This window comes from Rhinatrema bivittatum, chromosome 8 (genome assembly GCF_901001135.1).
Source record: "Rhinatrema bivittatum chromosome 8, aRhiBiv1.1, whole genome shotgun sequence".
In the NCBI taxonomy this organism is placed as follows: Eukaryota; Metazoa; Chordata; class Amphibia; order Gymnophiona; family Rhinatrematidae; genus Rhinatrema; species Rhinatrema bivittatum.
The window spans coordinates 76,623,015-76,648,932 of record NC_042622.1 but is presented as its reverse complement, the minus strand read 5'-3'; the positions used below and the strand labels follow the sequence as shown (position 1 = coordinate 76,648,932).

General features: G+C 45.2%; 1 protein-coding gene across 3 annotated transcripts in view; it reads right to left on the bottom strand.

The window, feature by feature from the left end:
- Positions 1 to 1,893: 1,893 nt before the first annotated feature.
- FAM102A (family with sequence similarity 102 member A) overlaps positions 1,894 to 25,918 on the bottom strand; it is a 57,858-nt gene continuing 33,833 nt past the window's right edge. For all 3 annotated transcript variants that reach the window (XM_029611535.1, XM_029611537.1, XM_029611536.1), the window contains exons 7-11: positions 18,282 to 18,386; positions 17,761 to 17,947; positions 15,867 to 15,988; positions 13,993 to 14,062; positions 1,894 to 5,686 (exon numbers count right to left, since the gene is read on the bottom strand). In XM_029611535.1, coding sequence (XP_029467395.1) covers positions 5,641 to 5,686; positions 13,993 to 14,062; positions 15,867 to 15,988; positions 17,761 to 17,947; positions 18,282 to 18,386 — 530 coding nt within the window. In that variant the 3' untranslated portion in view covers positions 1,894 to 5,640. The remainder of the gene's footprint in view (positions 5,687 to 13,992; positions 14,063 to 15,866; positions 15,989 to 17,760; positions 17,948 to 18,281; positions 18,387 to 25,918) is intronic.

Genomic DNA, 25,918 nt, shown 5'->3' with positions numbered 1-25,918 from the left:
GATACCCTCAGTGAATATGAATGAGAGAAATTTGCATACACAATCTCCAGTATATGCAAATTTATCTCATGCATATTCATTGTGGATATCTTGCAACCCTTACTAGCTGTAGGGTCCCCAGAAAGGGTTTAGGATGCCCTGCACTAGAGGGTCCCTATGGAGTGCATACAGACCTGCTGTGTTTCAGAATTCCTTCCACAGGATGCCTATGGAGTGTGTACAGACCAGCTGTCTCATGATTCTCACTATAAGATGCCTATGGAGTGTGTACAGTCCAGCTGTCTCATGATTTCCACTACAGGATGCCTATGGAGTGCGTACAGCCCAGCTGTTTCATGATTTCCACTATAGGATGCCTATAGAGTGTGTACAGCCCAGCTGTCTCATGATTTCCACTATAGGATGCCTATGGATTGTGTACAGCCCAGCTGTCTCGATTCTCACTATAGGATGTCTATGTACAGCTCAGCTGTCTCATGATTCTCACTATAGGATGTCTATGGAGTGTGTACAGCCCAGCTGTCTCAATTCTCACTATAGGGTCCTTAATTGTGTGCATACTTGTATTATGTTACATGATTTTTCTATAATGTCCCTACAGAAATAGACTAAGTCAGCAGATAAGGACCCTCTAGTCTGCTCAGTTTCCTTCCTGCTGCAATAATATAGAACCCACCTGGGATCTACACAGCACTGTTTATTTGATTTGATTTATATTTCACTTTCAGGCACTTCAAAGCGGATTACAATCAGGTATTGTAGATATTTCCCTATCACCAGAAGGGGTCATTTAATAAGCTGTGATATTTTATCATGAGAGGGGCTAAATATCATAGGGAGACATTCCTGTGGTATTTGGCTCCTCCCAGGACAATATCAGTGGTTTCCCTGCAATATGTTTTCTCTCAGAAAAACTGCAGGAAAAAATCATGGAGAACAAGGCAAAAACGGGTGATGGCAGCCCACTTCGCATGAGGCTGCAATTGTTTTAAAGGGCCACGTGGCCCAAAAATATCCTTTCGCTGCCTAGAAGAAAAAAAAAATTGAAAAAATAGCTTTCATAGTCACGTGGTGATGCCATATTCCCCTCTTCCAAAATACCTCTCTTTAGCCAAAACTCACCCCTGAACCCAAGATCTCCCCAGATGCAGGCCCCCCCGTACATACACCATATTCCCTGGTAGTCCAGTTGACTCACCATATATAGAAAATTGACCCTGGTGGTCTAGTTGGGCCCCCCCCCACCCTAAGAAATTCAGTCCCTGGTGATTCAGCAGCGGCCCAGAGTAACCCCTCAGCCTCAGGCTAGTCAACACCATTTTCCAAAATGGCACCAGCCAATTTTTGCCCCTATCACAAGATGGGGCAAAGGCCAGTTAGCGCCTTTTGAAAAAAAATGGGGAGCTCTGGGCCACTGCTGAATCACCAGGGACTGAATTTCTTAGGTAAGGAAGGCTCCGGGAGACTCACAGAGACCACCAGGGTCAATTTTCTCTGGAATGTGGGGGATCCACTAGACTACCAGGGAATATGGGGTATGTATGTAAGAGGGGGGCTGGGAGGGATTGCTACTAAGGGGGCTGTTTAGATCTGGGAGCGACCTTGGTGGGGGGTGGGGGTGAGTTGGGTTTTGGAAGTGGTGCAGGACATCTCCACCCAACTTAAAGCTATTTTTTTTTTACACTTTTTTTTCCTTCTATGCCACCACTACAGGTCATGGGTGAATGGGAGTTTGCCACACTGAAGAGTTGCAGCAACTGATTTAGGGCTGCTGCAGGCCCTTTAAGAAGCATCCCAGGGACATGGGGATACACATTAGCATCCTGATGCCCCAAGGATCATTTAGTTACTGCTCCTGAGTTTTTGCCAAAATAATGCTCCTTGCTTGTTTTGAGGCAAGCTGCATTATTTTATTTGCATTAGATTATGTATGCATTAGCTACTTTACATGCATGTAAATGCACCCAAAGCAGCAAATTTCAATAAGGGGCAGATTTTGGTTGAAAATATCACACATTATACAGTGTTTTGAGTGCAATAAACACAATTTTTGGAACATCAATTGCTTATTGAAGCTTAGGAAACATATCTGTAAGTTTGTACTTGAGACAACGGAAGGGGAAGTGACTTGCCCAAAGTCACAAGGAATGGCAGTGGGATTTGAACTCTGGCTGTCCTGGTTTGCTATGCTATGCTATGCCTCCATGTCTTTTTCTGGGTTGGGGAAAGCCGTTTACAAGATCAAATGAGGAAAATGGATAAGTTCTGTCAGGGCGGGCTTCAGCTCTTCTGCCAAGAGTGGAGCAGAGAGGAGGAAGTTAAAACTAGGGAGAAAGTAGGAAATTACAGTCTGGTTGGTCTGACTTTGGTGGGTAAATTAATGGAGACTCTACTAAAAGAAAGGATAGTGAAGTATCTTGAATCCAGTGGCATGCAGGATCCAAGGCAGGTTGGTTTTAGTAGAGAGAGATCAGACAAATCAGATTCATTTCTTGAGTATGGTGACCAGAATATTAGTGTGTGTGTGTGTGTTAGATGTCATGTACTTGGATTTCAGATTGTGTCCTGCACAGAAAGCTCATAAATAAACTGATCATCCTGGGGGTGGACCCCAAGGTAGTGGACTGGATTTGAACCCGGTTGAGGGATGACAACAGAGAGTAGTGCTCCATGAAATTCCAAGAAAAGCAGGGTGATCAGTGAGGAGCCTCAGGGCTCAGTCCTGGGGCTGGTTCTAGTCAGTGTCTTTCAGAGCGATATTGTGAAAAGATTAGAAGGAAAAATTACACTAAGTTCTGCAACAGAGCAGAAAGCCCCAAGGAAGCTGAGAGCCTAATAAGTGATCTAAGAAAACCTGAAGAGCGAGTCAATGCAAACAAAATGCAAAATCATGCATTCTGAAAATGGAAATCTTGGGGGACAGGTATACGGTGGGGGTCCTGATGTACCCTAACCTAGAGAGAGACCTTGAGATGACAGTATGAAACAGTGGGATGAAGATGTAGCCAGAGCCTCAGGAATGCTAAAGTGCATAGGAAAAAGTATAAAAGTATATAGAAGTATGTGATCATTTGTGAGGTCTCACCTAGAATATTGTGTCCAGTTCTGGAGGCCATACCTCCAAAATAAATATAGACAGGAAAAGCTACCACAATGGTACAAGGTCTACACCAAAAGTGCTATGAAATAAGACTTAAAGACCTAAATACTGTATGTATATACCCTAGAGGACACATGAGACAGCGGGGCTGTGATAAAGACATTCAGACACTTCAAAGGTATCAGTGACGCACAAGAAGCAGGAAAAAAAGGTCACAGCATGAGACTCCAAAGGGAGATAGTCTCCAGAGCAGATGGGCAGACTAGATAAGCTGCATGGTCTTTTTCTGTCATCACATTTCTCTATTTCCAACATCAGGAAATATTTCTGCACAGAAAGAGTGGTGTATGAAATGGTCGCCTGGGGGAGATGGCAGAAAACAAAAAACAGTATCATAGAAAATAATGTGTGGCAAAAAAATATATACTGGTCAATATATACTAACAAAAGATTTGTATTTGTAAATGTATACACATCAGTAGTGCATGGTTCCAAGCACTAAAAATTCAAACAAAGGGTCTACTAAGCACTACTGATGTGTATGCATTTACAAATACAAATCTTTTGTTAGTATATATTGACCAGTATATTGTTTTGCCACACATTATTTTCTAGGATTATAATTTCTCTGTGTGTGTGCTGTGTACTCCGCCCTTCTCTTCTTTTGCTGTCACTCAGAAAACAGAAGAGTGACAGAATCCAAGAGAATATGGGATAATCACAGAGGATTCCTGCTTATGGAGAAGAGAGGGGAAAGACAGAGATCATCTGGGGTCCGTGACACGGCTGCAGGAACGAAGTCCTCATCTGCCATCATATTTTAAGTTTCTCTAGCATTTTAAAAACGATCCTATGCATGTCCTATCCTTTCCAGAGGACAGGGGAACAGATTCATTGTGGAGAAAGCTGTGCTTCAAGAATGATATGCTTTGTGCTTTCTACTAATGAATGAACTCTCAGTCTTATGGTAGAAATACAAGACGTTGCAGGGAAGGGGCAGTAATGGGATGTTAGGAAGCTGCACAAAACTCTCTCACATAGAGATATGGCAGAAAACCTGGTAACATCACAAGAAACTTATTACCTAGCAAAAGTGACACTCGATTAAATAGGGAGGGACTAGGCAACTAACACTGAATCCCCACTTCAATTTTGACCCCTTACTGGGCCAGCACTCTCCCAGAATTCTCGCTGTGGTCATGTCCCCCCCCCCCCTCCCAAAAAGAAGCCTCATTGAGCTAGTGCCCCTAAAACCTCTGTACTAAGTCAGCATGCTCTTTTGTGCTTTCCTCCACCAGACTCTCTCTCTAGCCCTGAAAATGGTGGTCAGAACCAAGTACTCTTCCGAGACCAGGAACAGTAAGAAGTGCCCTTCTTCAGGCCAATCTGCATTAGGCACTCTGACTTTCTAGATAGGAGATTTCCCATGAGCTGCTGGGGCTGGTTATGCTTGCCAGAAATTGCTGGAACTTTGGATATCATCTTGCATGGTGACTGATATAGATACAGCAACTATAATTTTATATTTAGGTGGGTGACAATTGCATCAGCTTTTACAGCATATCGCTATATTTCCTTCATATTTGTGCGTCCATTTTTCTTTTTTTTTTTTTAATAATCACAATTGCACACTGGAGAGTCCTTAATTTTCCATTTATGCATCAGTTATCTTTATTTTCTATAGTTTCTGCACATATGGTTTAAGACTGCCTATAAGAAATGTGGAAGATCTTTGATCATCAGCTCACATGACAGGCAATGAGAGTCTGCATCAGGGTTTGCTCAAAACTTGTAGAAAATGAGATTCTGTCATCATGATCCTGTTATGCCTTGGACAAAAATGACAATCCTAATAGAGATGCTCTATTACAGTGGCTCTGTTCTTTTCTTGCTTTCTGCAGTAAATCTCTCATTTTGCTAGTGAGAACGCCCCTTTACCTTCTGGAATATTTTCATAATTGCATCATACTGCTTCTTATGGCAGCTTTCAGAGATTTTTTCATAGGGGAATAAAACTTTCGCCTCTTGTTGTTTGGGGTCAGAGTTTGCCACCAAACAAAAATACATTATGATTAGCGATTATGGCTCACATCTGCTTAAAGCAAAGTGACGTGAGGCCTTAGGGACCTCCAGATGTGCAAACAGATAGGCATGTGAGATACACAATTATCAGGACAGAAAAAGAAATCCCGCTGATAGTCCTTGTAACCTTGGGCAAGTCACTTCACCCGCCATTGTCTCAGTTACAAACTTAGAGCCAGATTCATTAAAGCTTTTCTCCCATTTTGTGTCTATGGGAAAAAACCCTTAGTGAATCAGGTCCTTAGGGATCTATTTATTAAGCATTTTTTCCCATAGAGACAAAATGAGAAAAAACCTTTAGTAAACAGGCCCCTCAGATTGTAAGCCCTCTGGGGACAGAAAAATACCTGCATGTAATCTGCTTAGGAGTGGCTGACCAGTCATGAAAGGCACAATATAAAATAAAAAATAAAATTCAGGAATGAAAGCAGCGGTATCTCCCCAGTAGACAGGCCCTTCTAGTGACCTTCAATCACAACTGGCTCATACACTCCAGCAAAGATCCTGTCAGAGAGACAAAAAAACAAAACAAAATGAACGGTTTCAAGTCAGCAAAAGCAGGAGGAAAATGGTAAGGGGCTGAAAACAATAAAGGCTAAATATTTATAGGTGACAAGGTGTTCAGTAAAACATCCCAGCTAAATTAACAAAATTAAGAGACTCTCCAAAGTTACGGAGAGTATTAAGTAGATCTGCAATGCTTCACTCATCCACCAGGAGGCAGCACCTGCCCAGCATGATGTGGCTTTTGAAAAGTCCTGAGATGACTCTTGCTCGTAAATAAGAACGTAAGATATACCAAGCTGGGCCAGACTGAGGTTCATCAAGCCCAGCATCCTGTCTCGGACAACGGCCAATTCAGATCGCAAGTAACCAGTGGATTCCCAAAAGTAGATCTATTTCGTGTTACTCGCTCCCAGGTTGACTTGGCTAATAATTGTTTATGGACTTTTCCTCCAGGAACTTGTCTAAATATCTTTTAAAACCCGTTATGCTAGTGGCCTTGACCATGTCCTTTGGCGACAGATTCCGCAACTTGATTGGGCACCAAGTGAAAAAAATGCTTTCTACGATTTGTTTTAAATCTGCTGGTTGCTAATATCATGGAGTTTCCCAGTAAATAACTCTTCCCTATTTACCAGTTCCACCCCATTTATGATTTTATACATTTCCAGCATATCCCCTTCTCAGTCATCTCTTTTCCAAGCTGAAGAACCCTAACCTTTTTAAACTTTTCTTCATAAGGGAGCCATTCCATCCCCATTCACACAGTACTCAAGATGGGGGGGGGGGGGGGGGGGGGCGCACCAATGACAAATACATATAGTAGGCATTTGATATTCTCAGTTTTATTCTCCATTCCTTTCCAAATAAGTCTTAACGTTCTATTTGTTTTTTGACTGCCACAGTACATTGAGCTGACGATTTCAAACCATCGTTCACAAGGACTCCAAGATCCTTATCCTTATATATAAATTCCAGCACCATGTACCTGTAGCTGTGATTATTTTTCCCTATGTGCATCACTTTGCACGTGTCCATACTAAATTTCATCTGTCATTTAGATGCCCAGCCTCCTAGTCTCACAAGGTCCTTCTGCAAAAGCTCACAATTTTTTTTAAATTTTTTTTTTTTTTTTTTTTTAACAATTTTGAATAATTTTGTGCCATCTGCATATTTGATCACCTCACTTGTTCCCTTTTCCAGATCATTTTAAACAGTTCAGATCTCTGGGGCACTCCACTATTGACCTTGCCCCATTTAGAAAAAAAACCTGCCCATTTAATTCTACTCTCCGTTTCCTCGCTTAAATCCACAATAGGACACTGCCTCCTATCCCACGACTTTTTAATTTCCTGAGGAGTCTTTCATGGGGGACTTTGTCAAATGCCTTCTGAAAATCCAAACACACTATATCAACTGGCTTACCTTTTATCTACATGTTTATTTATATCTTCAAAAATATCCAGTAGATTGGTTAAGATGACATCACACCATGGAGCGATACAGAGGCATTATGATATTCCCCGTTTTATTCTCCATTCCTTTCCTAATAAATCCCACCATTCTATTTGCTTTCTTATGCTGCTGCTGCACACTAAGCAGAAGATTTCAATTTATTATCAATGAAGACACCTAGATCCTTTTCCTGAATGGTAACTTCTAATGTGGATCCTTGCATTGTGTAGCTATAATTTGGGTTACTCTTTGCTAAGTGCATCACTTTGCACTTGTCGAAATTAAATTTCATTTGCCATTTGCATGCCCAGTCTCCCACTTTTGTAAGCTCATCTTGCAATTTCTCACAATCCTTTTGAGACATAACTTTGAACTCATATTTGAATTCTGTAGGAACTCTTGGGTTATTACCATCCAGTCCTGGTGGTATGTTACTCTACTGTTTGGCAATTTGATATTGCATCTTCCAGCTTCACAGTAATTTGCTTTAGTTGTTCAAATTCATCACCATCAAAGAATATTTTGGTGTATATATCTTCCTCAGTAAAGATGGAGGTAAAGAATCTATTTAGGGGTGGGTTTTTATTTTTTGCTAGTTGTCCTCTATGAGCACCCCTTCTACCCTTGGTCATCTAGCAGTTCAACTGACTCTTTCACAGGTTGGTTTTTTTTTTTGCATCCTATTGAAACGTTTTTACTATTTGTTTTTACATCTTTAGCAAGCTTCTTTTCAAATTCTTCCTGGGTCTGCCTTATTACTCTTTTACATCTAACTTACCAGTGCTTATGTTCTTCCCTATTTCCTCATTTGGGTGTACTTTCGATTTTTTGAAAGATGCCTCTTTGGTTTTAATTGCCTCTCATCTCACCATTAAACCATGCTTGCAGTCATTTGTTCTTCCTTCACCCTTTTTTAATGCACAGGATATATTATATCTGGGCCTCTAAGATGGTATTTTTAAATAAAGTCCACGCTACATGCAAACTTTTAAACTTGGCAACTGCTCCTTTTAGTTTTTTTCTAATTTCTTCATTATATTGTAGTCTCCCTTTTTAATGGAGAAATTACTTACCTGATAATTTCGTTTTCCTTAGTGTAGGCAGATGGACTCAGGATCAATGGGTATTGTGCTCTCCTGATAGCAGATGGGAGATGGAGTCAGATTTCAAAGTGGATGTCAGACTACATATACCCGTGCAGCAAGCTTAGCTCTTCAGTATTCTCTTCGAAAAGCCAGTGTGGATATATGTTGCTTAATACTTGATTACACTTGATTAAACTTGAACTGGTTCAACTGATTATATATATAAACTTTGGACTGGAGACCACCAGTGCACTCAAACAATAAACGCAACTGTGGGTGTCTTGAACTAGGGGTAGGCTGTGGCTTACCTGTACTTGCTCAGTCTCTAGATTTGATATCAGAGGTTCTCTGGATCCATCACAGCCCAGGATTGGGAGCTTTTTCACCACTATTCCCCCGCTTACACCAGGTGAGGTCGCTGGGAGAGTTCAGGAGTGAGAATCTACCACCCCGACCGAAACATCGCTAAGACACGGATCACCAATAAGGCCGGAACCGCCAGGATGCGACGAGGAAAGAAGATTGTTGTGTGCTGTGGGCCCAACGGAGAGAAACCGTAGAGAGGCCGGAACATCTGAGCAAGACTGAGAAGGACTTACCCTGCAAGTGCAAGGAGACAAAGTAAACCCTGGAGGAGCTGAGGGTGAATTGGGGCTGAACCTTGCAGCAGGGGTGAGATCCATTGCCCCTGGAAATGGCGGCGGCCTAGCACTGGGTGTGGGCATAGGAGTGAGTCAGGAACTCTCGCAGCAAAAAACACTACTCCCTGAGTCGGAGATATCTCTTAATTTGATTTGGAAAGCTCTCCAATCTTTAGAAAAAGCTATATTGGGACTAACTAAAGAAGTAATTGAGGTAAAACAACAAGTTAAAGATAATGCCATCGAAATAACGACACAATAATAAAATTGAGAGTCCTCCCTGGCCTGAACATCCAAGCGGTAAAACCTGGAGAAGGTGTGTAGGGAAGACCATGTCGCCACCCGACAGATCTCGGCTGGCGACAGCAGCTTGGTTTCAGGCTAGGAGACTGCATGGGCCCTTGTAGAATGCGCCTTGACCTGTAGAGGTAATGGTTTTCCTGCCTCTATGTAGGCAGCATTAACTACTTCTTTGATCCAGCGGGCTATGGTTGCCCGCGATGCCGCTTCCCCTTGTTTCTTCCCTCTGTGGAGAACGAACAGGTGGTCAGTTTTGTGCAAGGATTCTGATCTCTTCAGGTATCAGACTAGGATTCTGCCGACATTCATGTGGCGGAGGAGGCGTGAGTCTTCCGAATCCCTGTGCTCATCTGGTTCATATGGAACTGGGAAACCACTTTCGGAAGGAAGGATGGTACCGTACATAGCTGTATGGTGCCTGGGGTGAACCTGAGGAATGGTTCCCGACAGGATAATGCTTGAAGTTCGGAGATGCGCCTGGCTGAGCATATTGCGATCAAGAACACTGTCTTTAAGGTCAAGAAACAGAGACAGGACACTTGTTGGTCTGAAGGATTCCCCTGCTAGGAAGTCTAGTACTAGGTTGAGGTTCCATAGAGGCATTGGCCACTTTAGTGGTGGTCGGAGTTGTTTGACTCCTTTCAAGAAGCGGAACACATCAGGATGAGTTGATAGTCTGATGCTGTCCACTTCAGACCTGAAACAGGCCAGTGCTGAGACTGAACTTTGAGGGAGTTGAGGGACAACCCCTTCTGCATGCCGTCCTGTAGGAATTCTAGGATCGGGGGAATCTTGGCTGTCCTCGGGAGGAGACCACAGTCTTCACACCAAGCTTCGAAAACTCTCCAGATCTGTATGTAAGACAGATGTGGAGAACTTGCATGCCCGAAGCAGGGTGTCAATCACGGTTTTTGAGTAGCCGCGCTTCTTTAGGCTAGTCCTCTCAAGGGCCATACCGTAAAGAGACTCAAACCTGGTCTTCATGGGAGATCGGTCCCTGATGAAGAAGGTCCCTGGATGGCGGTAGATGTAGAGGGTTCCCCGCCAATAGTCTTCACATGTCCGCGTACCATGGTCTTCTTGGCCAATCCGGGGCGACTTGTAAGACTAGTCCCCCTGTGATGCTCTATCTTGTGAATGACCCTGCCCAGTAGTGGCCAGGGTGGGAAGGCGTACAGGAGGCTTTCCTCTGGCCAGATCTGGATGAGAGCGTCAATTCCCTGAGATTGTGGTTCTCGTCTGCGGCTGAAGAATCTGGGGACCCAGGCATTGCGACAAGTTGCTAGTAGATCCATGGCTGGGAGACCCCATCGATTTACACTATCAGCTGGAAGGCTGTGCATTACCCCGGGTCTAGGCTCTCTGCTGAGGTAGTCCGCAGAGATGTTGTCTTTTCCCGTGATGTGGGAGGCCGAAATCCCTTGTAGATTTATTTCCGCCCATTCCATGAGGGGGTCTATTTCCAGAGACACCTATTGGCTCTTGGTTCCTCCCTGTCAGTTGATGTAGGCAACGGTCGTTGCGTTGTCTGACATGACTCTGATGAACTTGCCTTGGAGCCTGTGGCTGAATCATAGGCAGGCTAGTCTGACCGCTCGAGCTTCCAGGCGGTTTATGTTCCATTCCGCCTCTTCCTTGTTCCATTGTCCCTGGGCAGTCAGTTCCTGACAGTGGGCTACCCACCCTCACAGGCTTGCATCTGTGGTGAGCAAGATCCACTTCGGAGTGGATAGGTTTACACCTCAACTTAGGTGTTCTTCCTGTAGCCACCATTGAAGCTGCTCCCGAACCTCTGTCGGTAGCTGGAGGCGAAGTGAGTAGTTCTGGGACACTGGATTCCATCGTGACAGTAGGGAACATTGTAGCGGCCGCATATGGGCCCTTGCCCATGGAACAACTTCCAGAGTTGATGTCATAAGGCCGAGGACTTGAAGGTAGTCCCATACCTTGGGGCAGACCGAGGTCAACAGCTTTTGTAATTGACCCATCAGCTTCCTTCTCTGTGGAGGGGGAAGGTAGACCTTGTTCTGTTTGGTATCGAACCAGATTCCCAGGTATTCTAGTGACTGGGAGGGCTGTAGACAGCTCTTGGTTGTGTTCACGACCCACCTGAGCTCTTGTAGTAGATTCTTGACTCTGGTGGTCGCATGGCGACTCTCCTCTGGAGACTCTGCCCTGATTAGCCAATCGTCCACGTAAAGATGTACCAGGACTCCTTATTTCCTCAGTGCTGCCGCCACTACCACCATTATTTTGGTGAAGGTTCTGGGGGCGGTGGCTAGTCTGAAGGGTAGCGCTCTGAACTGATAATGATGGCCTAGTATCGCAAAGCGCAAGAAGCGCTGGTGGTTCTGATGGACCGGAATGTGAAGGTAGGCTTCGGATAAGTCAAGGGAGGTTAAGATTCACCCCATTTGTTGGCTAAGTTCTCAAGTTTGCTCCCGAACAGGAGGGATCCTTTAAAAGGCATTTTTGTGAGGTTCGCTTTGGAAGCTGTGTCAGCCGACCAATTCCGAAGCCATAATTGTCTTCCTGCTGCCTCTGCGGCAGTGACACCCATGGATGAGGTGTGCACAAGGTTTGCGGTAGCATCGGTGAGGAAGGAGACCGCAGGCTCCATAACTTCTCCGGGCGTGGTTGCGTCTCTGGCGAGGATCAAACAGGAACGTGCCACTAATGCACAGCAGGAAGCAATTTGTAGCGTCATTGCTGAAACATCAAAAGACTGCTTAAGGATGGCTTCCAGCCTTCTATCCTGGTGCGTCCTTCAGCGCCGCTCCCCCCTCCACTGGGATCGTAGTGCGTTTTGAGACTGCACAGATCATAGCATCCAATTTGGGGAAACTTAGAAGTTCCTTAGCCATGGGTTCCAGTGGGTATAGGGCTTCTAGTGCCTGCCCCCTTTAAAAGTGGGCTCCTTGGTAGGCTCCAACATGGGAAAATAGCATGAGGCCTTACGGAGGTACACCAACAAGGGATTCTTCTTTGGTTCCAATGTAGGTTCCGTGCCTGGAAGACCCAGTGTCTTTATAATCTGGGACATGATAGCTGGTAATTCGTCCTTGTGGAAGAATCGGAGCATGGTCCGGTATGGCTCCATCCCTGGGGGAATTTCTCCTTCTTCCAGGGAATCAGTTTCCTCTTCTGAGGTATCTGGATCCTCATCAGAAACGCTCTTGGTTAGGAGAGGTATTTCTCAAGGAACCCAGGAGAGGCCGGGAAGGCTTGAGCTTCTGGCGGGGTTTGAATTAGGTGGGTAGTAGGGCTGGCTGTGCCTGGACAAAGGTTTGCAGCCCTTTAAAAAATTCTACCCAGGAGAAGGTTCCTGGGTCCATGTTGATCCCAGGGTGAATTGTAGAGGTTTCCCCGGAGGAATTTTCCTGTGGGGGCGCCAATTTGGAAACACTTAGGTCCGGGGTGTCATCATCCATGGTTCCGGATCCTTTCCCTGGCTGTAGAAGGTCTTGGCTTGGTTCTCCCTGGTTCTGTTCACACTGTTGGCACAGAAGGGATTCCAATCCAGGCTGCGCGGCTCTTAAGTGGCAGGCTGGGCAAAGGATGGGTCCCTTGGCTTTCTTGGCTGGCGGTGCCATTATTTGCGCGCGTGTAGGGCTTAGGAACTCACCCATGCGTGGAATTGTGCGCACGGATGTGCTTAATTGTGAGTATCAGATGTGCAGAAGTTATGCGCACAAAGTGCGTGCGTCATCGGAATTTGTACGTGTCGCTGCATGCACAACCCAGATATGTGCGCCGCTGTACGCTCAAACCGTAGTTAGGCGCCTAAGTTAGACGCTTTGGGCCTCTGGCCTGCCCCATGCATACCGTCGGTCGGAGGGGGAAAATGGCGCCGATGGCGACCCCGGAGGGTCTCCACGTGTGTGGACCCTCACACCGAATCGGGGCCTGCCCCCAAGGAGGGCTGCTGAACCCGATTTAAACCTCAACGGAGGAAGGACGGTATGGCTGTTCGAGCCTTGGAGACCGTAGACTTAGAAGTAAAGTATTCTACCTTACCTGGTCTCGGCACTTACCGGTCGTGTGCCAGGCGGTCTCCAGCTGCGGGGGGAGAGGGGAATACCTTCACTGCCACGCTCGAATCTGCACCCGCTGCCTTTCAGCCACCCTGGGGGCTAAGTCCATGTCGGGAATCGGCCGGCGGACTAAGGCTCACCTCTGAGGGATATCGAAAATCACCTCAGGAAAGTCTTGACTTGGGGAGGGACCGTTAGGTTTCACCACAGGAGAAACGGGGCTCTCTTCTTAGAGGTAAATTTTCTCTCTTCTCTCTTGTAAATGCTACACTATTCTCATTTGGGATAGTGTCTGCATCTGCTATGGAGACGGAGAAATACTGAAGAGCTAAGCACGCTGCATGGGTATATGTAGGCTGATGTCAGCTTTGAAATCTGACGCCATCTCCCATCTGCTATCAGGAGAGCACAATACCCATTGGTCCTGAGTCCATCTGGCTACATGCTAGGAAAAGTTAAATATTACCGCAGGAGTTTTACTTAGTATCTGCCCTGCTGTGATTACGTCATATTTAATTGCATTATGATCACTGTTGCCGAGCAAATCCACCACCATTACATCAAGTCCTGTGTTCCACTCAGACCCATGACCATGTCATGCAGCAGCTGGTTCCATGACCAGCTGCTGCATGACACTGTCAGTCATTTACGGCATCAAGGTACTTTACTTCTCTAGCATGTTCTGATATGACATTTACCCAATCAACTGAGCATCTACAGAAACCATCTGACCTGGGAAAAGTTCCCCACAATTTTTGTCAAAGCTTTCAAAAACAGTCTGGTATACTTACCGGCTTCTCATCTGAATCCCACTCAGTGTGGTTGTGCCATCCCTGCTTACAAACAGCCTCAGGTTACTGTCTATACAAAATAAGAAATAGTAATAAGAGTGACAGCCAACAATGCTACACCCAGCCACACCAACTAACTCAACCCAATGTTGTCAACTAGGATTTGCTGCACTGAATCCCTACCCCCCACCCTCCTCCCACACACTGTATATGGAAGCTTGCCTGGCTGAACACACCCTCTTCACTACATAAGGGAGTCAGCTCATCTTCACTCATACACATTGTATATTCCCCCTAGCTTCACATATATTCCCTCCAACGTAAACACGGAGCCTGCCTGATTGCATCCTCTCATGCACCCTTTCCACTGTATACAGGGGCCTGCATGGCTATGCCTCTCTCTGCTCCATCTTATACTGTATACAGGAGCTTACCTGTTATCACATACTTCCATTGTATATAGGGGCCTGCCATATACACAATCTCCTCATATATACTGTGTACAGTGGTCTGTCTGGCTATATATACAGTATGTACATATATCTGTACCCTCCACACATTCCTGTACACTGTATATAGGGCCTGACTGCCTGCACACACAAAAACACCCTTTTACACTCTATCTATATATGTATCTATATGTGCCTGGCTATCTATCTATACATAGCAAAAGGACTCCTTTCAGCATATGGCTTTTCAATTAAAGAACATTTCTGATAAGAAAGTGGAGTGAGTGGATGTGCTTTGTACAGAGCTTTACAACTAAGAGAGTCAAGAGGACTCGCCTCAGCATAGAGTTTTACAATTAAGGAACTTTTCTGATAAGAAAGAGGAGCCAGAGGATTTGCCTTTGTACAGAACTTTACAACTAAGGACTTATTCCTGTGATAATTAAATGGTTGTGCTTTTTCATGTAGCATTATTACAATAAGATTTTGTATAGCATCTAATTTGTTTCATTTGTCTTGTATTAGAATGTTATATAATTCTACTTTCATTGTTCATTTTTCTGAAAGTTCTATCATGCTGACTTTTTTGATACGTGATATTTAATAAAAACATTTTTGTTATATGTTTTACCGTTAAGAGTTCCAATTTTGCATTGTTCTATATATATACACACACACTACCCTGCATACAGAGACCTGCTTGGCACCACATACACACACCCATCCTTGTTCACTATATAAAGGAACTTGCCTGGCAAAGCGCACACACACACACACGTGTACAGGGGCATATCCAAGTATACACACAGTCTTGGTTTTGTCAGTAGGCACCCATTATGCCTGTGCCTGTGCCTAGGGTGGCAAACATTTAGGGGCAGCAGGCTGCCTAAGATTTGCTGTTTTCCAGCTCTGCTAAATCTTATTCAGCAGAGAGCAGCCCTCTGCTACCGTGTAACAGACCCTTATCGGGGAGGGGGGGGGGGGAATAAAAGCACTAAAAGTATCTAGGGATGGGAAAATCCTAAATCCGTCCCTGCACACACACATACCGAACCCTGTCTGAATACACACTATGTGACCTGTATACTGAGGCCTGTTTGACCACACACACTTCTTGTGCACTGTATACCAGATCCCGTGTGACTGTATAAATACGCACCATGTGCACTGCATACAGAAGCCTGTTTGACCACAGAGACACACACACACACTCTGTACACTGTACAAAGAGGTCTGCCCGACTATACACGCACACACAACCCCTGTGCACTGTATTTAGGGATCTACTTTATTGCATAAACACTGCATATACCAGCCTTATTCATAAAGCACTCTTTCCCATTCTGTGCCTACGGTAAAAGCCTCTATTAGAACGTCCCAAGGTGAGCAGCACAGCCTTGCTATAGTCTTGCAAAGGTTTCCCACCTTCATTACTGCTGACGTCTGTGAAATCTTGACTTTGAACTATGTTCTCCACGATGTCATTAGCATCGATCCTGGTATCATCCACCCATGAAGGGAAACTCTCCATAAAGTCCTTCTTCCTCCTAAAAGCACAACTTGCTATGTTTCTTGTGTGGAACAAACACTGCAACTAAGAGGCTGAGCACCTCTACTGCTACACAGATAACAGGTCCTTAAGTCAGTAAATCGAATGTATTTAAGGGACAAAACAAAATCACAGCTAACCTTTGGAGATGTTAATGCCTGTTTATGAATACTACCTCAGTAACCCACCCTTATTGTGGACTTATAACCATGAATGTTACTTTTGTAAGCCGTTGTGATCTATACACGGAACGACGGTATATAAAATGCCTAAATAAATAAATAAGAGGGGGTTTATATGAGGCTTTCAGAGCCTTTAACTTCTAGGTCACTGTCAGAGGCCACTGTTTCAGATCTAGCTCAGGCCAGTAGTGACAGAAAGCCCTTCCTACCTGAAAGCTATAAAACGAGTTGGCACTCTCCTTCCTTCCATTTCCCAGGGGACAGCTATCCACATCAGTAAAACCACATCACAATTTGCCACTAATTGGCAGTCTCAGCAGAAACATGAAAAAAATGTATTAAAAAGAAAGTTTGCATTGATGTAAAAAAATCGATGTTTGTATTGATGTCCAAATTACACACGTTCCTTTAGGGGACCACTATGTTTAATTATCAAGAAAAGGCATTTTAGTAGAACAGGGACAGTGAAGGCAGCTGAGGTTCCTCTGTACAAGGAGCTCCCTGCAGGAAGCTGGAGTAGAAGACTGCACTAGCAGGCTCAGGTTCCTGGTAGCATTAAACCAAAATATTAGCATTTTCACAAGCAATGACATTTGTAGCTAGGCATGCTGCTGTAACAAATAAAAATGAGTAAATAACTCTGCTGCTAACGGTACTTTAATAGAAGATCATTGTCAAGGAATCATTGGAAGCAGAGGTCTTGAACATGATTCCCCCAAAAACTACCGTTTTGAGGTCTATCTATTTTATTTAGTCAAATGAGATTTCTTGCCTTGTAATCTGAGAAACCCCATGGCAAGTTAATGTATTGCTGTATTTCTTGGTGTATATGGTGATGTAACGACTGGTGTATTCCTGTGTTTGTATGAATGCATTCATGTAGCCATTACTGGCACATGTTGGGTTTGTCCTTGGTGTATATTCATACACAGGTGTATTCAATGTATTTGGGAGATTTATCAGTGTGCTCAATGGTACACCACTTGACACATGCATTTGGCTAGTAAAAGGTATAGCAGTATGTTTATGTGCATTGATTTTGATGGGTCAAATATGTGAATCTTTCCAGTTAAAGGCATTGTTCCTTTCATCTACACACTGATTTAGTAAAAATAGATCACTTCATAAGGTGACAAAAAAAAATCTAGATTCCACCTGAGACGAATTTGAGAGTTTCTAGGGAAAAAAATTACTTCTTTATTTTTAATTTTTTTCTTATATATTTAAAAAGTCTTGTATACCTCACCCTACAATAGTATTGCCTGGGGAGCTTTACAAAGTGACATTCCTACATGGCTGATGTTGCTATGGACCAGACACTGGAACACAGGACAATATGACTAAAAAGAGGAACAGACAAGAAGTTACCCCAGATCAGAAAGTTCACAGTCTGCCTAGACTCTTGTCTCTCAGTCTCTTCAAGATTTCCAAAATCTATCTGGTGCAGTAATGCCCTTTCTCCACACTGGCTTTAAAATATCCATGGACAGTAATTCTGCACACAGTTCCAAACAGAGATAGGATGCATTTTAAGAAAGGGACCATTCGTCCAGCTCACATAATGTAATTCTCTACAATTGTTACATACCTGGATTGTCTGTCCAGTAAGACAGAAGATCTTGAGGAACGAACAAGCTTCTCTGACTTGTCTCTTTCTGCCTGAGGACACTCTGCAGCGAGGCTCAGCCCCCCGGAAGTACTGCTGCTAGTAGATGGACTGCGCTGATGGGTCTGGTCGGAATTGCCAGAGCAGCAAGAATGCTCTGTGCTATATGCTGTGGACACAGAACCTCAATGGAAATAAAGCTTTTTTTAAAAAAAGGACAACAGCTGCCTTGTAGTCCCATAGATAGTTATTCAGAGAGAAAGATATTAGGAAAATAGTCATTTCTGAAACACTCATACTGTCCCGAGTTCCCATTTATCACACATAGAAAGTCTTCACACGAAGGTCAATAAGGAACCAAATGCAAACTGTATTATTTGAAACATTGCAATGTTTGCTCCCTTCTCTTTGTTGCTTTTGATATAGGGGTTGGTTAGTTAGAGAGACAGGTGGGAGACTGCAGGTTAGTTTCTTAGGGATGTAGGAGGTTCATAATTAGTTACCAGATATTTTGGAGCGCTGACTGGCATAACTGGAGTTTCGTGAATGACCCAAGTGAAAGGCTTCTTCTAAACTTGACAAGTTCTGATCTGCTTCCTCCAGGACCCCTAAATAGAAAAATAAAAGAAAAAAAGAAAAATGACACTTAGCATTAAAAAAAAAAGAGAAAAAAATCTAGTACTCATTCGACAGGAGATAAGATTTGAGGATTATTCTTGATTTTTCTAAACAAATCATGATGAGTTTTCATTCTGTTGTACAAAGTACAAAGCAGAGGATGAAAACAATCAAAACTGTATAATTGTATAAAAATTGAAGAATAGGGGTATCAAAAACATATAGGTATGTTTAATTCTGTTTATTAAATATCAAGAATACACAACAACTTGACATGGTTATGTGTGGTTCTTAACATACCATGTCCTTAACATCAGAAATATAATGAAATATTAAAAATAATACCCCCATCCACCCAACACCCACCCAAACCCTTTAGCATAAACTGGAACAATATTTTAAAATAATAATGTTATGATCATAGACAAATGGAGAAATTACTTACCTGATAATTTCGTTTTCCTTAGTGTAGACAGATGGACTCAGGACCAATGGGTATAGTATACTCCTGATAGCAGTTGGGAGACCGAGTCATATTTCAAGCTGACGTCAGCCTACATATACCTGTGCAGGAAGCTTAGCTCTTCAGTATTCTCCTTGAAAAGCAATTGTGGATATATGTGTGTTTTAATAACTTGATTAACTAGGACTGGTTCAACTGATTTCCAAATTGGAGATCGCCAGTGCACTGAACCGAAAAACGCCGACACCTGGCCACTATGGGTGTCTTGAACTAGGGGTAATACCTGGCTTACCCATGCTTGTCTTGCTCTTGGGGATTTTTCACCCGAGGATTCCTGATTTTGGGGCAGCCGTGGGTGGGATGCTGAGTCCATCTGTCTACACTAAGGAAAACAAAATTATCAGGTAAGTAATTTCTCCATTTCCTAGCGTGTAGCAGATGGACTCAGGACCAATGGGATATACAAAAGCTACTCCTGAACTGGGTGGGAGGCTGCCCGTGGCCCACTTAGTACTGCCCTTGCAAATGATGTATCCTCCTGGGCCTGGACATCCAGGCGGTAGAACCTCGAGAAGGTGTGAATGAAGGACCACGTCGCCGCCAGACAGATCTTGGCTGGTGACAGCATCTTGGTTTCTGCCCAGGACACTGCCTGGGTCCTTGTAGAATGGGCCTTGACTTGTAGAGGCGGAGGCTTCCTTGCCTCTACGTAGGCCGCCTTGATTACTTCTTTGATCCAGCAGGCTATGGGTACCCACGAGGCCGCTTCCCCTTGTTTCTTCCTGCTGTGAAGGATGAATAGGTGGTCCATCTTTCGTACGGAATCCGATCTTTCCAGGTATCGCACTAGGATTCTGCCGACGTTTAGGTGGTGAAGATGGCGTGAGTCCTCTGAGTCCTTATGTTCATCTGGAGATGTAGAGATATGATTTGGTTTAGATGACATTGAGAAACCATCTTCGTGAGAAAGGAGGGGACCGTGCGTAGTTGTATGGATCCTGGTGTGAACCTGAGGAACAGTTCGACAGGATAGGGCCTGAAGCTCGGATATGCGACGGGCTGAACATATTGACACTAGGAATGCAGTCTTCAAGGGCAGGAGCCGTAGTGACAGACCGTGAGTAGGTATGAAGGAAGCTCCCGCTAGGAAGTCTAGTACTAGATTGAGATTCCATAGGGGCACCAGCCACTTTAAGTGTCTGAGCCGGAGATACAGAGGTCCGGGGTACTATCATTGGTGGAGCCGGATTCCTCTACTATCTGAGGGGGCCTTGCTTCGGTTCCCCCTGGGTCTCTTCGCACTGCAGGCATAGGGCAGAGGCCACTTCAGGTTGCGCAGCTCTCAGGTTGCAGGCTGGGCAGAGAGCTTGTTCCTTGGCTTTCTTGGCCGGCGGTGCCATGATTTGTGTGTGTGGAGTGGTGGAGTGGCTCAAAACTAGTCTGTGTGTGTAGGTGCACACACCGGGAAACTTAGGTGCGCACTCCGAGTGCGCCGACTATGTGCGTGCAGGCCGCTATTTGTGCGCTTAGCGGGGATGCACGCACCGCTGTGTGCACAGGCCTATCTGTGCATGCCGCTATGCGCACAACACTAATGCGCGCCCCCGGTTTGCCGCTGTGCGCACAGCTCAGTAGTGCTGACAAGATGGCGATTGAGGAGGGGAAATGGCACTGATGACCATGTGGACAAGATGGCGATTCCCCCGGAGAGTCTCCACGAGGGAGGACCCTCGCACCGGATCGGGGTCTAGCCTGGACGAGGATGCTCAACCCAATGAAACAGACACCGGAAGGACGATCTGTGCTGCTAACCGAGCCTCGGAGACTGGAGAATTAGAGAAAGTTTTCTACCTTACCTTGTCTCGGTGCTTCCTGGTCTCATGCCGGGCAGTCTCCGGTTGCGGGGGGAGAGGGAAAATACCTTCACCGCCGAGCTCGGTATCGCACCCACTGCTTCTCAACCACTCTGGGGGCTAAGTCCACGCCGGAAACTGGCTACCGGACAGAGGCTTGCCTCTGAGGGATCTCAGAAATCACCTCAGGAATTCTCAACTGGGGGAGGGACCCTTAGGTATCACCGTAGGAGAGCGGAGCTAGTCTTGTAGAGGTAAGATTTCTTTCTTCTTTGGTTTGGATTTTCTCACACTGTGCAAGTATGTGTAGTGTCCCTAACTGCCTAGGAGACTGAGAAATACTGAAGAGCTAAGCTTCCTGCCGGGTATATGTAGGCTGACATCAGATTGAAATCTGACTCAGTCTCCCAACTGCTATCAGGAGTACACTATACCCATTGGTCCTGAGTCCATCTGCTACACGCTAGGAAAGAGCATTTTTATACAAAATCATTCAAAATCAAACTCTGTGATCTGATTGATAAAGAGTCCAATAAGGAGTCCAAATCTGCAAAAAGTTAAGTCTACATTTAAACGTAGTGTACCGGGCATCTCTCTTTTCCATGATTAGAAGGTTATGAAGGACATTTCTCAAGAACGTTAGAGTAGGGGAGAAGAGTTCCTCCAGAAACAGAATTGATTTTATACCAAACAAGAAACATTTGCTCAACTATAATTGAATATATTTATTTTCCAACTCCACAGAGGAAAAATCATCAAACAGAATCATCTCTGTGGTATGAAAGACAATAAAACCACTACTTTGGACATAAAGACAACACTTTACCCCAGAAAGTCTGAATGGATCAAAAAGCATGGCCATGAGTACCTTCTTGAGTGCAACATTTGTAAAAGATTGCAGTCAAACTTATAATAGCCAAAAAGGCTCTGTGTTGTGAGATATAAAAATGAGTTAAAAATGTATGTAGGTTAGAGATGTGAATCGTGTCCTCGATCGTCTTAACGATCGATTTCGGCTGGGAGGGGGAGGGAATCGTATTGTTGCCGTTTGTGTGTGTAAAGTATCGTCATAATCGTTAAAATCGTGAGCCGGCACACTAAAACCCCCTAAAACCCACCCCCGACCCTTTAAATTAAATCCCCCCCCCAAATGCCTTAAATTACCTGGTGGTCCAGCGGCACACTAAAACCCCCTAAAACCCACCCCCGACCCTTTAAATTAAATCCCCCACCCTCCCGAACCCCCCCCCCCAAATGCATTAAATTACCTGGGAGTCCTCCGTAGTGGCGGTCCGTGGCTAAATCGGGGGAAGGGGGAGAGCACGAAAACCGGCACACTAGATCGTGAGGTCTTCAGCCGGCGCCATTTTTCATTTTTCAAAATGGCCGCCGCAAAATGGCGGCGGCCATAGACGAAAACGATTCGACGCAAGAGGTCGTTCCGGACCCCCGCTGGACTTTTGGCAAGTCTTGTGGGGGTCAGGAGGACCCCCAAGCTGGCCAAAAGTTCCTGGGGGTCCAGCGGGGGTCAAGGAGCGATTTCCTGCCATGAATCGTTTTCCGTACGGAAAATGGCGCCGGCAGGAGATCGACTGCAGGAGGTCGTTCAGCGAGGTCCGGAACCCTCGCGAGATTTCCGGACCATTTTGAAAAATGGCGCCGGCTGAAGACCTCACGATCTAGTGTGCCGGTTTTCGTGCTCTCCCCCTTCCCCTGATTTAGCCACGGACCGCCGCTACGGAGGACTCCCAGGTAATTTAATGCATTTGGGGGGGGTTTTAGGGGGTTTTAGTGTGCCGGTTTTCCTGCCCTCCCCCTTCCCCCGATTTATGATTTTTTGACGATAAATCGGGGGAATTGGTATTGTATCGTGGCCCTAACGATTTTTGACGATTTAAAATATATCGGACGATATTTTAAATCGTCAAAAAACGATACACATCCCTAATGTAGGTGTTCCCATAATCGATTAGTAAAAGTAGGGGTAATGGCAGTAAAGAAATGAATAAAATGAGTAATGGTTCATGTAAACTGTTATTCTTGTTGCCATTTGTCCAATAAAGTATGAAAATTTAGCTGCAAGTCCACTTGTTGTAATGTATATTTGACAAATAGGGACGTTCTAGCTCCAAGACATTAAAGATCTCTTGAATTGTAGACAACTGCTGTGCACCCAACAGTGACTTATCCAGCCTAGTGATATAGTGTTTCACTTGTAGAGAACCATACAAATGTCTTGGGGCTGGAGCAAAAAATTCCAGTAGCTCATAAAAGGGAATACAGAGTCCCTGGGAATCTCAAAATTGCAGCACTACCAATAATCCTTTTTACCACCATCATGATCAGGTCCAAGCAAGAGATCAAGATCCAAAGAGGCAAGCCAAGGGCGAATGAAGACACACTGAAGACACTAGATAGGAGTATGGAAGACGAGATGGGATGAGGCAGGTCTGGATGGCAAGGCCGGACGAGGCAGGACTAGAAGTCAAGGAAATCAGTAATGCTGGCCACACGCACTGCTAGGCAGGAAACCCATAGCCTGTTGCTGCTCCAAGGGAGCCTTTTATGCTGGAAGGCCCATGATGTCATCAAAGGGCGCTGGGGCTGAGTTCCCGTCTCTGGCCCTTTAAATGTCTGAGCGTCAGGCGCGTGCGTGCCTGCCTAGGGAGGGCTGGAGAAGAGACAATGCAGTGGCGTCTCGTGCTGCATCCGGTGGGGCCTGAATGCCAGTGGCATTCTTGCTGTGAAGACTCGCCAGTGGTTCTGGGGTGAGGCGGTTTGTGGGACTGTCCTGTGAGCCACCAAATGTAACAGTAACAGACTGAACCCTTCTTTCCCAAAATACCCCATCTATTCCCAGTTCACAGCATCTTTGAAATAAAATGGGGGTAAGGAACCCTGATCCTGAAGTGCTGCAAACAGACCTGGTTTTCAGGATATCCACAGTGAATTTACATAGGATATATCTGCATATAGTGAAGGCGGCGCATGCAAATATATCTCATTGTGGACAGCCTATAAACCAGACCAGTTTGTGGCATTGCAGGACTGGAGTTGCCTACCCCTGTAATTTTGTGATTTACAAGGTCAAAAGTACAAGTCTAACATAACTATTATCACTGCCTCCCCTATCCCAGTGGCTAGACATTCAAGCCATGACCAATACCAGCATGGAATCAGGACTGGTAAGCATCGAGGGACAATAAATCATTTAAAAATGTCAACTCATAACAGTACCACCTTTTCCAAAAGTTTAGCCAAAAATCGAGAAATTACTTACATGATAATTTTGTTTTCCTTAGAGTAGACAGATGGATTCAGGACCAGTGGGTTATGTATTCCCCTGCTAGCAGATGGGAGACTGAGTCAGGTTTCAAAGCTGACGTCACCTAGATATACCCCTACAGTGACCTCAGCTCTTCACCATTCTCTTTGAAAAGCCATTTTGGACATATATATTGAAGAACTTGATTAAAATTTGGATACAACTTGATTAAACCCTTGGTTAACAAAACTTGATTAAAAAACTTGATTAAAAACTGGAGACCGCCAGTGTACTCAATCAACATAGGCGTTGAAACCAGCCATATTGTAGATGCCCTGAACTAGGGCTAGGGCAACAGCTTACCCGAATTCATATGGAATAGAGGTTCGCCTCATGGGCAATTCCTTGGCGCCTCTCCTGGGCAGCCATGGGTGGAATGCTTAGTCCATCTATCTACACTAAGGAAAACGAAATTATCAGGTAAGCAATTTCTCCATTTCCTAGCATGTAGCCAGATGTACTCAGGACCAGTGGGATATACAAATGGAGCGGGAGGCTGCCCATGGTCCAGTTAGCACCTTCCTTGTAAAGGCTGCATCCTCTCGTGCCTGGATGACCAGGCGGTAGAACCTGGAGAAGGTGTGTAAGGAAGACCATGCCGCCTCTCGACAGATGTCGGCGGGCAACAGTAGCTTAGCTTCCACCCCGGATACTGCCTGGGCCCTAGTAGAATGAGCTTTGACCTGAAGGGGTAAAGGCTTCCCTGCCTCTACATAAGCCACCTTGATTACTTCCTTGAACCAGCGAGCTATAGTAGCTCGTGAAGCCGCTTCGCCCTGTTTCTTCCCGCCGTGAAGAATAATCAAGCTATCTGTCTTGTGCACCAGTTCAGAGTGCTCCAGGTACCATACTAAGAGTCTATCGACGTTTAGATGGTGAAGAAGGCAGGAGTCTTCCATGTTCTTGTGTCCCTTTGGTGACGGTAAGGAGATGGATTGGTTCAAGTGAAACTCCGAGACCACCTTTGGTAAGAAGGAGGGGACAGTGCAAAGCTGTACTGTTCCTGGAGTAAATCGAAGGAATGGTTCCTGACAGGATAGTGCCTATAGTTCCGAGATGCGAAGGGCCGAGCATATTGCCACCAAGAATACAGTCTTTAGTTTAATAGGCGGAGCAACAGACTGCACATCGGTCTGAAGAAAGGCCCTGCTAGGAAGTCCAATACTAGATTGAGGTTCCATAGGGGGACCGGCCACTTTAAGGGTGGTCAGAGTTGTTTAATCCCTTTTAGGAAACGGGCCAAGTCCGGATGTGCTGACAGACTGTTTCTGTTCACCGCGGCCCTGAAGCAGGAGAGGGCTGCTACCTGGATCTTGAAGGAGTTGATGGACAACCCTTTCTTCAGGCTGTCCTGTAAAAATTCCAGAATCATGGGGATCCTGGCCATTCATGGGGACAGCCCATGGCCCTCGCAACAGGCCTCAACTATTCTCCAGATCCGAATGTATGCCAGGAACATTGAGAACTTCCACGCATGAAGCAAGGTGGTTATCACGGACGCCGAGTAACCGCTCTTCTTCAGGCGAGCCCTCTCAAGGGCCAGACCGTAAGTGAATCAAGACAGAGCTTTGTGAAGAATCGGGCCCTACTGGAGAAGGTCCCTGTGTGCGGGGAAGGCAAAGAGGACTCTCCATGAGGAGCCTCTGCATATCTTTGTACCACGGGCATCTGGGCCAGACCGGGACCACTAGGATGATTAATCTCTGTGGTGTTCTATCATACAGATGATCTTGCCCAGTAGAGGCCATTGGGGGGGGGAAGGCGTACAGCAAGGTCCCCTCTGGCCAGGTCATTGATCTCTTGGGAGTGCTGATCTCGTCTGCGACTGAAGAACCGGGGGACTTTCGCATTGTGAGATGTGGTCAGTAGGTCCATGGCCGG